The sequence below is a fragment of the Cololabis saira genome, chromosome 15, assembly GCF_033807715.1.
Source record: "Cololabis saira isolate AMF1-May2022 chromosome 15, fColSai1.1, whole genome shotgun sequence".
Lineage (NCBI taxonomy): Eukaryota > Metazoa > Chordata > Actinopteri > Beloniformes > Belonidae > Cololabis > Cololabis saira.
Genome location: NC_084601.1, coordinates 10308155 through 10323487, shown reverse-complemented (window position 1 = coordinate 10323487; position 15333 = coordinate 10308155). Strand labels below are relative to the sequence as shown.

The 15333-nt window shown below is 45.2% G+C and overlaps 1 protein-coding gene across 2 annotated transcripts in view; it reads right to left on the bottom strand.

Annotated features, from left to right (window-relative positions):
- The window catches only part of jarid2b (jumonji and AT-rich interaction domain containing 2b), a 102898-nt gene that overhangs the window by 52166 nt on the left and 35399 nt on the right, over positions 1-15333 (bottom strand). For both annotated transcript variants that reach the window (XM_061742433.1, XM_061742434.1), the window contains exon 2: positions 5323-5449. In XM_061742433.1, coding sequence (XP_061598417.1) covers positions 5323-5449 — 127 coding nt within the window. The remainder of the gene's footprint in view (positions 1-5322; positions 5450-15333) is intronic.

Below are 15333 nucleotides of genomic sequence, written 5' to 3'. Positions count from 1 at the left end.
AAGCGGGGATGGGCCAGCGCTGCTGCGAGCCGGGGATCCTCCACAGCGTGCTAGCACGCCGCCCAGATAGCTGCTCCTCTGGGGCTGGGGGGGTCTAATCAGATTCAGGCAGTGTGCTCAGCTAAGCCCATCGCTGTGCTACGTTCACCTCCGTGTCTCAGGAGAACCGGAGGGAGTGAACAGTGAAACACAGCATAATATGGCCCATCACAGAGCTGAGAGGAGCCCATTAGCCTGAGCTGCAGAGCTAAGTAGAACTAAATCAAGGTGGTCATACCGCTGCAGGGACGACGGCGGGCGGGATGTGAGGCTATCGGTTGTTTACTGCCCTCCCAGACATCACATCTAGAGGCGTGACCACGTGTATCAGTATGGCAGCAGCTGAAGCTGCGGGCATCACGTCCGAAGGAGCACTAGGATACGTTTCCCTGACAGCGGTCCCGCCAGGTCAGACCTTTGTTAATCACCTTAAACACCATGTAACGGCCCGTTAACACACCCCGGGTTCATCCACGTTATGGATTGCTCTTCGGAGAAACCTGACAGATTGCGGTGATCGATAAACAAACAGAAGCATTGTCTTAACTGTGCGCTTCCCGTTCAGATCAGCACCTACAGTCAGAGGACCGTCAGTGTTCAAGGAAAAACTCACCGCTGCTTTTCCTCAGGAACAGACAACAAACAGCAGACTGTGAGTCCCGCTCATATAGGGTACAAAGATAGATCGCTGCAATGTTAGTGAAAGTTACAGTCGACCAAAATTAAAATTTAACAGGGAGACGAGTGTAGCTATCCTGTAGCTAGGATAGCTAATATTAGTGAATCAACTGTATTCTGACTAACTTCTCATGTTCATAGACTACAACGCTGACCTTCAATGTTACTCAAATCTCCCTTTTCCTCTTTATTAAAACAAGCAAAAAGCTCATTTTAAGCCAAGCCCTTTGTTTCAAGTTAGCCTCTTAACAAAACTGGATAGCTTCAAACAAAACAATCGGTCCATTTCGTTCTACGTACACTCCTCTCGGTTTCCATTCCCACACATTTTCAAAGCAGGGGAACATACTGAGACCGACTGCCTGGCAAGACGATCTGAAATGGCCCAGAATGCATTGCTCCCCCTTCCAAAACTGGACCTCGCAACACAGCATGACACTTCACCACAAGCCAGAACAAAAGCACATAACAATGTGCAGTTCAGAAACACAGCATCTGCTTTGTGCAAGTTCAAAGCTATAAATCTAAGGCATCAAAGGCAAAGATGGGATCCAGCGATGGCCTCTGCGTTTATGGAGGAAGAGCATACAAGGACAGAGCAGATCCAATCTCACTCCCTCAAATGAGTCGAGAGCTAAACTTCATTCATTTCTCCATCTACTTCCGTCCAGCCTTCAATTATATTCTCCCTAAGCTGGAATACCTTTATCTGCCTTCCTCTGTTCTGTGATGGCAACACTGGAAAAGAGAAAAAAACAATGTTTCCCACAGTGTTTCAGCTGCCACGGCTGCCAGTCCGGCCACGCCGGCTGCAAGCAGCATGGGAAATGCAGGCCGACAGCAGAGTGACAGCGGACTGAGCGATGGAGGAAAGGGCATGATGTGCATAAAAACCTTCCACATAGCAAAGCCCGAGATGTTCAGACTGACAGGAAGAAGAGGAAGAAAAAACAGGGGACAGTCATAACCCCCCCCCCCCCCCCCGAGCCTGGTATTTGGCCAACAGCCAGCTTCTCCATCAAAAGCACTCAGGAAAATGGTGAGGGAGGAAAGGAAATGATTGAAGGACATATGCAAAGAAGAGGACAGAAATAGTTAGGTAAAGACATGCGTACATACTGCAGATAAAGCTTCAGCCAGATGGCGAACAAGAGGATGAATGAAAAACAGAACAGAGGGAAAAGGAAGAAAGGTTGGCAAGAGAAGAATGGAGGAAAGAGGGTTTGGAAATACATAATCGAGGACACCGAGCACCACGAGGGAGAGGGGAGAGTAGGCAGTAACCAGAGCCCCATCGATGTGTAATGAATCCCTGCGTTGGATGAGAAACAATCGGAAGGACAAGCGGATGGTGGAAGAGAAAAGGAGGAGAGGAATGTGGCTGGACAAAGGATGCGTGGGTGAATGAGCGGAAGATGGGATTCAGAAGGGCATAATGTCACTTGTTAAATAATGCAGGAAGGAGCACGGGAGGCAGCAAGTGCTATGGAGACGGTCGGCCCGGCAGGTTGCACGACTGGTGGTTGTGGACCCGGGGATGGCTGAACGAGGAGGCAGGCTGGCACTTAAAGCCGAGGACACACCAACCCGACGTCGCCCGCTGTCGGCCGACTGCTGTGTCGCCTCGCGTCGCCTGTGTCGGGCTGGGTCGGGCTCAAAAAGAAGCACTAGACACCGCAAAGACGACACCCAATGGCGCATGCGTGAGAGGTAATTCCCCTCCATACCAGCAGGCAGCGGTAGTCTGTATTCACTCAAAAACAAGGGAAAACCGGAAGCTCTGGGAAGCCGTAAACAAAACAAATAGGCTTCATATTCACACCACATTTCCACACCACTCTCGCTACCACAATGCGTAAGAATAAAGAATTGGAAAAGAGGAGGCGGAGGCGAAAAATAGTGTGAAAAAGTGCGTGTCCTCTTATCCTTCGCCGTTTGTTTGCTTTCGTCACTTCCGTTTCTCTTCTCGTGCACTGATTCGCTACCTGAACAGCCAATCACAGAGTGAGCTGTTTGACCGACGGCCGACGCCGATTCGACATGACGAATCGGCTGAAAAGCTGCCGACGGGCGGCCGACCTGTGGCGACGTGCGGGACATACTGGGGAAACTAGGCCGACAGACGCTCATCGACGGCCCGACGGCCGACAGTCGGCTTGGTGTGTCAGGGCCTTTACATCTGACTGACCCCCCCCATAAAACTGAAACCAAAGCAGAGGAGGTCGTCTTTGGGGAGAGAAGGACGAACTTGTACCAGAAGTTCCACGTCTAGGAGTTGTAGTGAGAGTACCCAGGTCCTGAAAGGAGGTTGGAGGGAGAAACCTAATACTATGCGTATTTATTTATTTATTTTTCCGTGTGTGTAGTTATTTTCTCTTTCAGAAGCTGTTAAATTAATTTCCTGAACACAGCAATTATTGCATTTGTCTCAGAGTTCCCTCTCATCCCTGCAGTTTCTCACAAAAAGGGTTCAGTCCTGCTCAGACTCAGCACCACTGACGTCGCAGCACCACGTCTGCCCACAACAAAAGAGAGATCTGGTTTTCAGAAAAGGAAAGTAAACAAAGAAAGCAATCTGAGAGAAAGCAGCTTCATACGAGATCCCCCCCCAAAGAAAGGTGAGCAGAGCAACAACTCAGACATGTCAGTTGCCCTTTCAGCTGACAGCCGTGGTTCTGGTGTCCAGCGGTCAGCCGGGGTAAAAATAACCAGAGGCTATTAAGTTCTTAATCTGCATCATTTGCACAACCATCACAGCAGTAAGTGGTGTTAAGAAGTGCTGCATGATCCCAACCCATGCCACATTTCTGTATACGTTTATTGCAAAGCCACCAACTTTTACAATCTCAGCCTTTCCAGCTGCAACACCTGCACAGGTAGCATGTCCCAGCGCTGTACATTACACTTTTAAACTCATAGTTGTTTAGCAAGAGAGTCTTCAAACACAGCCGTGTATTAAGCGATTGTGTACATTCAAGCACTGCCTGAGGAGTCTGAAAAGGCTTTTGGTTTCACAGTGACGGCCGTGCGGGACTAAAGGCTGCGGCACACGTCTGTCCCCGGCACGAGCTCGGCCCCTCCGCCCCTCGGCCCTCTAAAACAGCAGGGGCTGTCCATTCAGGATGTGGAGCACGCCGAGTGGGATCCTCCAAAATGGCTGACAGTTTCATCAGAGCGTCTGTGCGAGATGGGAAGCGGCGCCGCTCAGGCAGCCTCCGAAGCCCCGCCGCCCCGCTCTGAAACAGCAGGCTGATCGTTTCTATTGTGTCAGCGTGAGCCCGTGTCGTTACCGCCGTGCAACGGGCCACCGCCGGCGTCTAATGAGTCATTTTTATTCAGGTGATAAGGTCACCTACCCGCGGCGGCTTAAAAGGCCCCGAGGAGCGCTGGAGTGGCGGCTATGAGACGCCCGGCACAAAAGGGGGAGGAGGGGGGGGAAGGCACAGAGTAAACAAATAAGGTGTGCAGAGGAAAGAAATGTATATAAATCAAAAACACAGGAGAAAGATAGAGGAGGAAGAAAATGGGCATGTATAAAAGATATCCTACATTTCAGAGGAACCTGGCGTCTAGCCTGCCTGCTTCGCTGTCCGTCAAACTGACGGGCTGAAAGACGGGGTGTGAACTTCCAGACGCTTTTCTTTCCTGCTCAGTTTCTTTCTTCCTGTGTTTGGATAGTGATAACGTCAACTGAGAATAGTTTCAGAGGCACGTGTGAAGTTCAAATCTCTCTTTTATGGAGGAGCTGCAGCGTCAGACTGAGACACGGTGGCTGCCCCCCGCCACCCCCAGAACAAGCTGTTCATCTCCCCATGCTCTCGCACACCCAGACCCTCGCTACCCCTCAACTGTTACTACGAGCCTCCACCTGGAATTAGCTTTCTGTTCATGCGAGCACTTTTTCAAATATTAATTCCTGTCAAAGCTCCTGAGAGCGCTGCCTCCAGAGAGAGTGCAAATGTCCAAGCTGGAAGGGATTACCGGCACCGGGCCACATGTTTGTGGAGCTGGGGATGACCTCACAGCTCCTTTGTTTGATGCTTAAACAACATTTGAAAACAAGATGGAAGCACTCTCAGTTCAATGGCTCTTTTGAAGCTGCGACACCGAACCAGCAGACTGCCGCGCTCTGCCCAGCGACCCACAACAAAAGGATGACAAGATTCCTCCATCATCTGTTCTGAGACGGCGCGACAGAACTCAGAGACGTGCTCCGCAGAATGCCACAAATGAAACACTGTTTCTCCGCTTCTCTTTATTTAGTCTGGGATGAAATGAAAGTTCCCAGCTTCGTTTCACACTCTCAAACTCTGGCTCCAGTTTAGATTTATAGGAAAATAAACGAGCGAGTGAAGCCGACTCACGGCGTACATGTTTAGCATCTGGACGTGTGATTATAAGGATCTCCTTTACTCCTTAATGTGACACTTATCAGAAAAACTGGAATCTAGGATTCCACTAGTACATTTACAAATGGTGCGTGCACATCTGTAGGGCTCTGCAGGAACGGTAAGAGACAAGCCAAATGGTGTCTGGTCATTAAGGATTTATGTGTATTTGAAAGAAAAAGAAAAGCAGATGCAGAATAGTGAACTTTAGACTTACCGTTGGAGTTAGCGGTGCCGTCACCATCCAGCTGTCGTTTTTGTGCCGTCCTAAACTCCTTCAGAGAAAGATAAAGGACCTTTCTCATCACCCGCTCCTCCGACCACGGGATGCCATCACTGTCGTCCTGAAAAACATGCAAAGAAAGATCATTACAAATGAGGTAGACACCACATGTTGTTGTTGCTCTTTCTACTGTTTTCATAACCGTCATCACATCTTCAATGCTTTTAAGGGGAACCATGTCACACAAACATGATAAATGTCGTCATAGCAGATACAATCTTTAGTTTTGCTTTGAGGTTTCTTTTTCTCATGGCACTCGCTGTGTACATTTACATTAACTCCAAAACATGACCAGATCACCAAATACAGGCCAGCACCCTCAGACAACGTGTGTTTTAGTCATTTAAAAAGCAAGAAGCAAACACAAAAACCCATCATGGGACCTCATGTGTTGCTAATCTCTTAAAACTGATGAACAGTGTTTTTGTCAAAGACACTCAGTCCCAACCCTTTCCAGGACATGTCCTTCAAACAAATAAAATAAAATCCCCAGTCTACTTTAATCAAATAATGGTAAAGCCACAACTAACTTAAAACACTCAAACATTTAATTTTTAAAGAAGAACTTCAGACGGCTTCCAGCAGCAACGGTGACACTTCTCTCCTGCGTTTGCTGCATGCAGGCGCAGCCTTGTGTTTGATGTCTGAGGAAGCTAATGACGAGGGGAAATTAGATTACGACATGAGCAACAAAGGGGTTATTAATAAGTAATGCAAACTGGAAACTGCTTCTTTCCTGTCGAGCCATGGGGCGGGTGGATCTGAGCTCAGAGTTTGAGAGAAGACAATACTCCGTTATTAATAATATGCTTTCACTTGATTTGGTGGGAACCGGCTTGAGTCTCCGCCTCAGAGGAAAACCATTAGGAGGTTTAGGCGCTGCCGTGTGAGCAGGATAACAGCCGGAGCGTTGGAAAACATACACAGAAGGCGTTAAAATATGAGACTGACATTGTTGGGATGTCTCTAAATGTGCACGTGAGTGAGGAAAAAATAGGAAGTTCATCTCGTCTTAAACCCTCTCGGGGAATACGATGCCGGTGAGGCGACTGATGCTCCAACATCTCAGTGCCGTTGATAATGTATTCACACGCGCACACACACACACACACACGCAAAACAAACATGCAAACTACACACGTTATGATTGATTTAAAAGGAAGAAAAAAAAACAAGCAGTCTCTGTGCAGACAACTGACTGCTAATTATAGCCGCATTATAACAGGGTGTGTACAAACGTGCCGGTGTGTTTGACACAGATGTCAACAATCCTGAAAGGGTGCCATGTCAAAAATTCACTCAGAAAACCTGCTGCCAAAACGGCTGTTCAGCACGTTTTGGGTCAAAGATGCAACGTCATGAAACGGCTCAGTTTCACCTTCCACTAGCGCACGACTTTATCATGTCCATTAAAAGGCTCACAAGCAAACAATCACCTCAATCTTACTCAATACGCCTTTTTATTTCAATGAAAACAGAAATAAATTCCTACTTTTTTTTGTCGACACTGACAAGATTAAAGATTTTCCTTGTTTGCAGCGCTTTTGTTGCTGCAGCCGACAAACATCTCTCCTATTGTTTAGATGTTGCAGGTCCTGCTCAAGAAAGAAGGAGACCTCACAGGAGGGCCTGGAAAGCAGGGACGATATTAAAATCTGTCTGCACGGTGATGGAGTTGATGGGTGTCAACCACGTCTGTCTGCATGCAATAAACATGCATGCAAGCGCACACACACTGAGTGCACAGAGGCATTGCAGCCTGTGACAAGGGTGAATAGCGTCTGTTTTGTCTAAAGCGCAGTCCCTCATTACGCTGTCACACGCCAGTGTGCATGTACACACATTCACCAGAGAGAAAGGTAATGCAAGTATTCAATTATGCCATTTCCTCCTGTAGTTAATGTCATCTAATCCACTCTTTGTGTGTGCATGTGCACGCAAAAGCCTGTCAGGTAAGCACCAATTACCTCGACAGCTCACTAGCACCCCTTCCCTCATGGTGTGGCATAAGGCCAAATGTGCACACACACACGCACACGCGCGCACACACACACACACACACACACGCACATACGGATGATTGAAGAACACAGCTGACAGCTAATACACACGAGCACAGCTGAGGGGAGAGGAAAAAAAAGATCTCCAAAAATTGACCTTCAAGTTCGTCTGCATCAATTTTCTCCTTCAGGTTCTCGTGGTTTCCTCACAGAAGCTGCTGGCAGAACGCCAACAACATTCCTGTTGCCACGCAGACTAAGCAATGAAGATGGGATAGAAATTACAAGTAAAAAATACCTAAATTTACCGGCAGTTTTGACGGCTTTTGGTCCCAAATACAACAATAACTGTGGGATAACCAGCTGTCCGATCAGAGTAGTTGTTGCACACTTTTTTCAGCCATAAAAAGTATAAAATACAGGAGGGGTGGTCAGCAGTGATTTTTATAAAAATATATATCTATATACCTGCCACCAAAATCCCCTCGTCTTCCATCCCGTGTGGGTCTTTGCAAGGCATCGTTTCCACACAGAGCGCTACCTGGCACTGACACACACACACCTGCCAATCAGGTCCGACCTGGCCAACGGTATTTCACTAATGAGCGAAGGGATCATTACAGTAAACCTGTGTGTGCGCATGTGTGTGCATGTAGTCAAGAGATGCCTCGGGAAGATTCTTGCACCTGTACCCGGTGACCCCGTGAATCCGTCATGTAAAACTGCACAAATGCAGACGGACTCCATTGCAGCAGCATCAGAACAGTGGGTAATTACATTAAAGCTCGTACTGGGAAAGAAATGCACGGATCCAGTAGAAATACATGAGAAACACCTCCCCGAGAGGCCGTCCGGTGACCGAGCAATCACTGTGACAATAAACAGAATTAATCAGATATTAAAAGGCCGTCTGCATGGTGCCAATAATTACACGGCAGACCATGAGCAGGATCACGTCTACGACTGAATCTGCACATCAGATTGGATGTGACAGTGGCCGAGCAAGGCTTGAATGATCCTTTCCACAAAAGAGAGCAAACCCACCATCCCAGAGGGCAGATGAACAGAAAGTACATTATAGCAGTTCTTGGTAACAATGGAGGCAGATTTTTTTTTAAATGTTATATTAAATACAAGAATGAACAGGGAGGTGACCATGATGAGGGCTGAATGTTAACAAAACTGTTGTCATCAGCATCAAAGTCAAATCTCAAAATTCTTGTGTTCAGCAAAGATGGTCAGGTGATGACTGACACACACACGTCTCAGAAAATTAGAATATTGTGATTTTCTGTAATGCAATTGCAAAAACACACACACATTGCAAGCATTTTATTATTTTAATATTGCTGATCATGGCTTACAGTTTAAGAAAACTCAAATATCCTATCTAAAAAAAATCTGAATATTCTGGGAATCTTAATCTTAAGCTGTAAACCATAATCAGCAATATTAAAATAATAAAAGGCTTGCAATATTTTAGTTGATTTGTAAAGAATCCAGAATGTATGACATTTTTGTTTTTTTTAATTGCATTACAGAAAATAAAGAACTTCATCACAATATTCTAATTTTCTGAGACAGTCCTGTGTATGTATGTATATATATATATATATATATATATATATATATATATATATATATATATATATATATATATATATATATATATAAATAAATAAAAACACTACACACACACAGATCAACTACCTTACTAGAATATCATGTACATTTACTGCAAAAGGAAAACAAGCTGAGGATTAATTTATTACACGAGACCCACGAGCTAAAGTCTTCAGTGGCGCTTCGACAGTATAACGAAATGTTTATTAAAAACGTGGATGAAGAAGCGTATTACAGCACTGTGTATTAATCACACACTTTGTTGCTTTTATGTTGTACTAAAGGCTTATGTGCAGAAGTGTGACAGAAAATAAATAAATCAGAATGTATTCTCCAACAGAGACTGGAGCCTGTGATTGAACCATAAACTGCATATAACAAACAACAGCTCGTTCTGTCACGTGACCCGTTGGCTTCCGAAGGCCGGCTTTGCAGCCCTTTTTCCTTCGCACACCCGGTACACACCCGAACCTCGCATAAATATCTGCAGGGTTGCCTTCAGACGTTTACAGCGGGATGTACCGTTTTAAAACGTTGACATGATCAAATATGGCCTTCGCATTTCACCCAGCGTGCAGCAGCATGACGGATGAGGAAGTGATAACAGCTCACGACTGGCGGAGCCAACTGCCAATCATCATATTGGAAATAAATGCATTGCTTGATATAAATTCACCCCCCTCAGAGTCGTCAGGTGTTAAGTCAAACAACAGAGACAAGCGTGCTGTAAATATACTTATTTCTACTCTAAAGTTGGGCGTTTTAACATAAAAAGGTCAGTGAGGTACTACAACAACAAACAACAAAACTTGGCTCCACATGAGACTCCAAAGTTTGACGTGAGATGGTTGGTGCTTGGATTGAACAGAAGCTTTTCTCTTTTTCTTCTTTTTCTGTAAAAGTGAATATTATTCATCTATTTAGCGTTACATCAGTGAAAGTATTCCTATGCTACCGACACAAAACGGCCTTCTGTACGTTTGCATTTCAGTCTACTGCGTGTGCTGCGTACATAACATTTGTGCATGTGCAGAGTAGTTGATCCAAAAATGGTGCTGCGCTGCTGTTGACCGTGCAGACGTCACGGCAGAGGAATGTGGGCCAGGAGCCAGCTGTGATCTGCTCTACAAAACTGCCCTGAAATCTGTTATTCTAACACACATTTCCTCTTGGAGGAGGGACAGAGACATGGATGGATGGAAGGATAGATGGATGGATGGAGCAGCAAAGTTATTCTAACAAAGCCGGGGTTATAATATCCAGTAGTCGTGACGGTCCTGGTCCCCACTTCTAGCAGCTCTTTCCCTCATGTCTTTTGTACTTAAACACATGGGGCCCATATGACTGGCTGCAAGGATGTGAGCGCTCAGAGTTCACAAGCGGAGCAGATGACCACCATGATAACGCCTTAATTCCCAAGCAGATCAGTTTTTTTCCTTTCTTCTCTCCATAAAAAAAAAAAAGGTCATGAGTCATGACCAATAATTTTCAGATAGCATTTTGATTATAGATACAAAAAGAAAGGAAAACATGTGCAAAAATAATAATAATAAAAGTTTTAAAATGCCACAAAAGGTTTAATTCAGTGTACTGTAGGGTTCACCAGCCTTGTTGGGGAAACACTGAACATGAAAGCAGATTACTCACAAGGAGAAAAGATGGACGTTTGACATCTCCAGGTGGCTGAGTCTAAAGCCCATGTGTAAATAATAGCAGCAGTTCCCAAAACGCACTCCAGTCCTTAAATTTACATTCCAATCCTAACTACATCCTGGTTCCTGCATCTCTTATGGCTTCAAGTAGGCCGGATGCTTATCTCAGACTGGAGCTCTGAGGCGTATGGAACGAAGTTTTTGGGGTTGCCGGGGACAACAAGTCCACTGTAATCAACTCAGTACAACCTCGCATCAGAATGTGTGCAGCTACAGGGGTTTTCCCTCAAACTCGTGATGCCACGATAGCACTTGCCTTCACTTAGCAAGGCAGAAAAGGAAAGACTCAAAAAGACTGGAGATGCCTCCTGTAGCACAGCAGTGGCTTTAAACCATATTTGTTCATACACAAATGCTGTTTAACTTAACTTTCTTGAACATATGCACCAGATAACCCGACAATTCCTTCTGTCTGATCACAGCGGTCTCCTCCGGTTTACATCCTTTGTCTCCGGTGTCAATCACATCAGCTGTCTGGATTTGCACAATCACGAACGCACACATCGTCTGCATCTATCTGAGCATACAGAAGTGACAGACTGTCAGCTCCATTCAGTACTGCTAAGCAGGAAACGCTAAAGGGTTGGTAAAAGTGGAGCAGAACTCGGAGATGTATGAGATCAAGCTTTAAAGCACAAACTGTCACCAGGTTTGGTGTTTTTCTCTTGTTTTTGAGCAAAAGAAAAAGAATGTCACAGTATTTTTAAGATCCTGCGTGTTTTTAGCACAGAGGACATCTGCATTAGCACAGCTCCTGTAAACACTGAACATGCCATCCCGCTGAAGACGTGCTGAAATGCCAGAACAGCACGCTTTTAAGCAACATTTCTGCATCAGCTGCTACTCAATGAAACAATGTTGCTGTTAAATGAAGCATCTTTCCGCTTCTGTGCGTCTTCCTCACCACTCTTAAAATAAGACATGTAAAGTGCAAGTTATGATGTAGTAATGTTTTTTCTTTTTTGGTGGTTTAGTTCTTGACAGCAGCTCAAAACAAAGATGCTTTCACAGATGGATTTATTTTGGTATGACAAGCATGTGTGCGAGCATGAGATGTTCAGATGGCTGCTAAATAAAGGAATTTGCACATTGCAACTTGGATATGCGACCTTCTGACCCTTGTTCTTCTCACCATCATGCACAAAAATAAACAAAACAAATAAAATTCCTGATGCATATTTCGACTAAGCTCCTCAGAGTTCAGATGCTGACTCCAACTTTAAAGCTGCATTTCATGTCGTTTCTCACTGGAATAAACTATCAAAGCCCAGAAGCACAATTGGATAAAAATAAAACCCATTTCCTGATCTGTACAGTTAATTTGTTTAAAAATATCTAATGGAACCCAGACTGTGTTTATAGTAGATTATCTTACAGCACGTGGAAGGAGTTTAAGGTTTTTTTTTCCTGGGTTCAGTGCATGCACACATCACCAAAGGAGTATTATCACAAAACACTGGCTTTAAAGCAACCGTTTCCTGCGCCATACAGCCAACAAGGCACCGTGCAATTGTTGCTCCGGGAGTTTTAAATCTCCCCCATAAAGGGAAATGTTAAAGTAATCGTATGGCATCCGCTCTGCAGCGGTGTCTCGGCTGCGAAGCCTTGTTGCCATGGTTTTTAGGGCTCAGTTGAGGAACATTCCTCACACTGCAAAGTTGCGTTTGGCTGGTTGAGAGAGCCGAGGCATGTCTGACCTTACTGTAGTCTGAAAAATAAACCTTACAGTAGAACTGGGGAGCAGAAGGAGAAATAAATGGCCATAAATCAGCACTCGTACGTATACGCGTACTCTCCGAGCCGACAGGTTGCATAACAAATGGCTCATGTTCAATAATAAACAGCCTTGTTCAACACACTTGCCTCCAACTCTGTCACAATATCATTTTCAGCTTGGCCGAATGCCACTGACCAGAGCTTGGACTGCGTTTCATACATCGCACGCACACAAACACAAACACACGCACACAAACACACACACCAGCTCACTAGCTGCGGTCACACAGAGCGTCCGATCTGATGGACGGCGCTCCCTAACACGCCGTTATCCATCATGATAGCGGCAGCAGCTGCTGCTACATCTTCCTGCTGCTCCCTGGAGATCGCTGGAAGAACCTGCTGCTGATCCCACTTAACGGAGCCGCATTTCTAACCCCCTCGCCTCCACTCCACATCCCAGCCCGGTCCACAGAGACAAATGTGAAAAAGCATGACTTCATGTCAATAGCAATCATTTATATACATTTATAAAGCAGAAAAAAATGGCTCTGGAGGATATTTGAAACTGCTCTACTTGTCTGTCGAGATGTTAAAATCCTTCCACTTTAACAACATTCCCGACAGGAGATTTATTACAGTTAGGCTTACAGTCAAACTTATGTTCGTCAATCATACTTAAATGATATTAACAGGATACAATAATGTATAAAATTGTAAACACACAAAAGACTGGGCAGTGTTATATTACATATTGCACATACAAAAGGAATAAATATAGTCCCCAGTAAACCGCTAGAGGAAGCTTTTATTAGCCATGTATTACAGTATTATTACCTGCCTTTACAAGCAAAGTCTTAAAAACAAGATTGATAAAAACTAATCTTCCATAACAGAAAACAGATTGCTATCAGCAATAGTAGATTAGTCAGGTGCTCTCTGGGGTTATAAGAGATATAAACAAACTTTGCATGCTGAGGTGTGAATAACTTCAAGTATCAAAACATTTCTTCACGCCTGCAGCAACATGTTACTGCCACCAAACAGGCGATAACCAAAAACCGGGATTTGGGCTTTAATTGGCACAATAAGAGATTGGATAAGTTAAAAAGGCGCCGTGTCATTCAAAACACCCTCATTACTGAGCAGAATACCGCGTAGTGCTACTCTGGGCTAACGTGGGAAAAGCTTGCTGCGACACCGTGAAAACACCGCCACTCGTGAGATCTTCTCCAAATGTGAGAGACACTGTGCTGCAGTTGTGCTGAGCTGACGCCGCCCGCCCCCACCCCACCCCACACACACGAGGAGGGGGCAGGAAGGCCGAAAGAGGAAATGGAGTAACCTCATTACCCTCATGCATCGCCTGTCAGGAACTGCCTGCAGGCTAGTGAGCTAGCTCAAATCTAAAGAAAAGCACCAGCCTCTGGTCAGTTTATGCAGCATCCGTCTGCCGCGAAGGGAAGAAGGTATTTGCATGGAAGCATGCAGGTTGTGGGGAAAGAAATGGGGGAAAAAAAACACCCGAGGGAGACATGCACAAAGACCTGATGTTAGCCTTGGACGGCCAGATGCAGGCGGACCGCACAGCTACATCTGGAATCCAGTTAGGTAAAGCTGTAAACAATCAGTCAGGAAGAAGCACACGAGCACCATCACAGGGGCACACTTACCACAATGACAACAGCTCGTAGCCCCAGGCTTTAACCCCATTGGCTCATAAAAGAATGTGCAAAGGCACAGACGAGCTACTTTACTAGACAGACTAATTAATTCCCACTTCCACATCCAGGACACTAAAAAGTTGTCGAAGGTGTGAAAAGGACTATTTGCCCACAAAGAGAGAAGAACGGGGAGCAAAATAAATGAACCCAAACTGTGAAAATAAGTAGTGGTCACTGTGGAATGATTTAGAGGAAACATTTGACCCCTACTTGCATTCATTTGAAATAAATATGACAAAAGCAGAGGACAAACAGGATGGACAGCCTCTGGATCGTCCATCTAATATTCCCAAGACGTTTCCGCATCATCAAAAACTGAAATAAATCTAACATTACAGTACGTGGCGGAGCGAAAACCCACGGACATCTTGCAGCGCATGTTGTGTCCATGGTTTTCCCACATTTTAACCATTTCCGTCACTTATTCCACTTTGTAATACAGTCGAAGCTCTAAACTTCCCTCCCCAAGCTCAAGAGTACTTTCAACCATACAACCTTTGACCTGCGTGTAATGTCGTCCCCAGTGATATCCCAACATTTTAAGAGATCGCTGCAGATTGATGCTCCAGCGCTACCATAAACAGGCTCAAAAATAAGCCCATTTTTTTTCCTGCAGTGAGGCAAAACCTTGTTCTTTAATCAAGTAAATACTATGTCATCAAAGGCTAACCTCTTTATCCTCCCAGTCTGACAGGACAACAGACATCCTGTGTTGATATAATTGTGTGTGTGTGCATGCTCATTCCTGAATTCCCTGAGTGATGTTCACCTTGGAACCCCCTCGCAGCATCCTGTATGTAGAGACATTAACCTCCACTTTTACAGAGGCTCTAATTAGCACATTATACGTCGACCTCTGCGGCAGCTTTGAAAGCACAACACTGCAGCGACGCACCTGGGTTACAATGAATGTGGTTTTACACGCGCAAGATAACACGGATCAAATAAGGATAAAATAAATTAAACAGAATCTGCTCAGGAAAGGAATGAGAAACACTGAACCAGCCAAATGTTTATAAAAGCACTCTAAAAAAACGGCCCCCGCTAACCAAAAGAGCTGGATCAAGATTAGAAATACACTAGGATCAAACAAATGAGAGAGCAGGACACAAGACCACGCGAAAGATAAACGATGGAAGCTTTTCGAAGCAACAGTACAGTTCTGTGCCC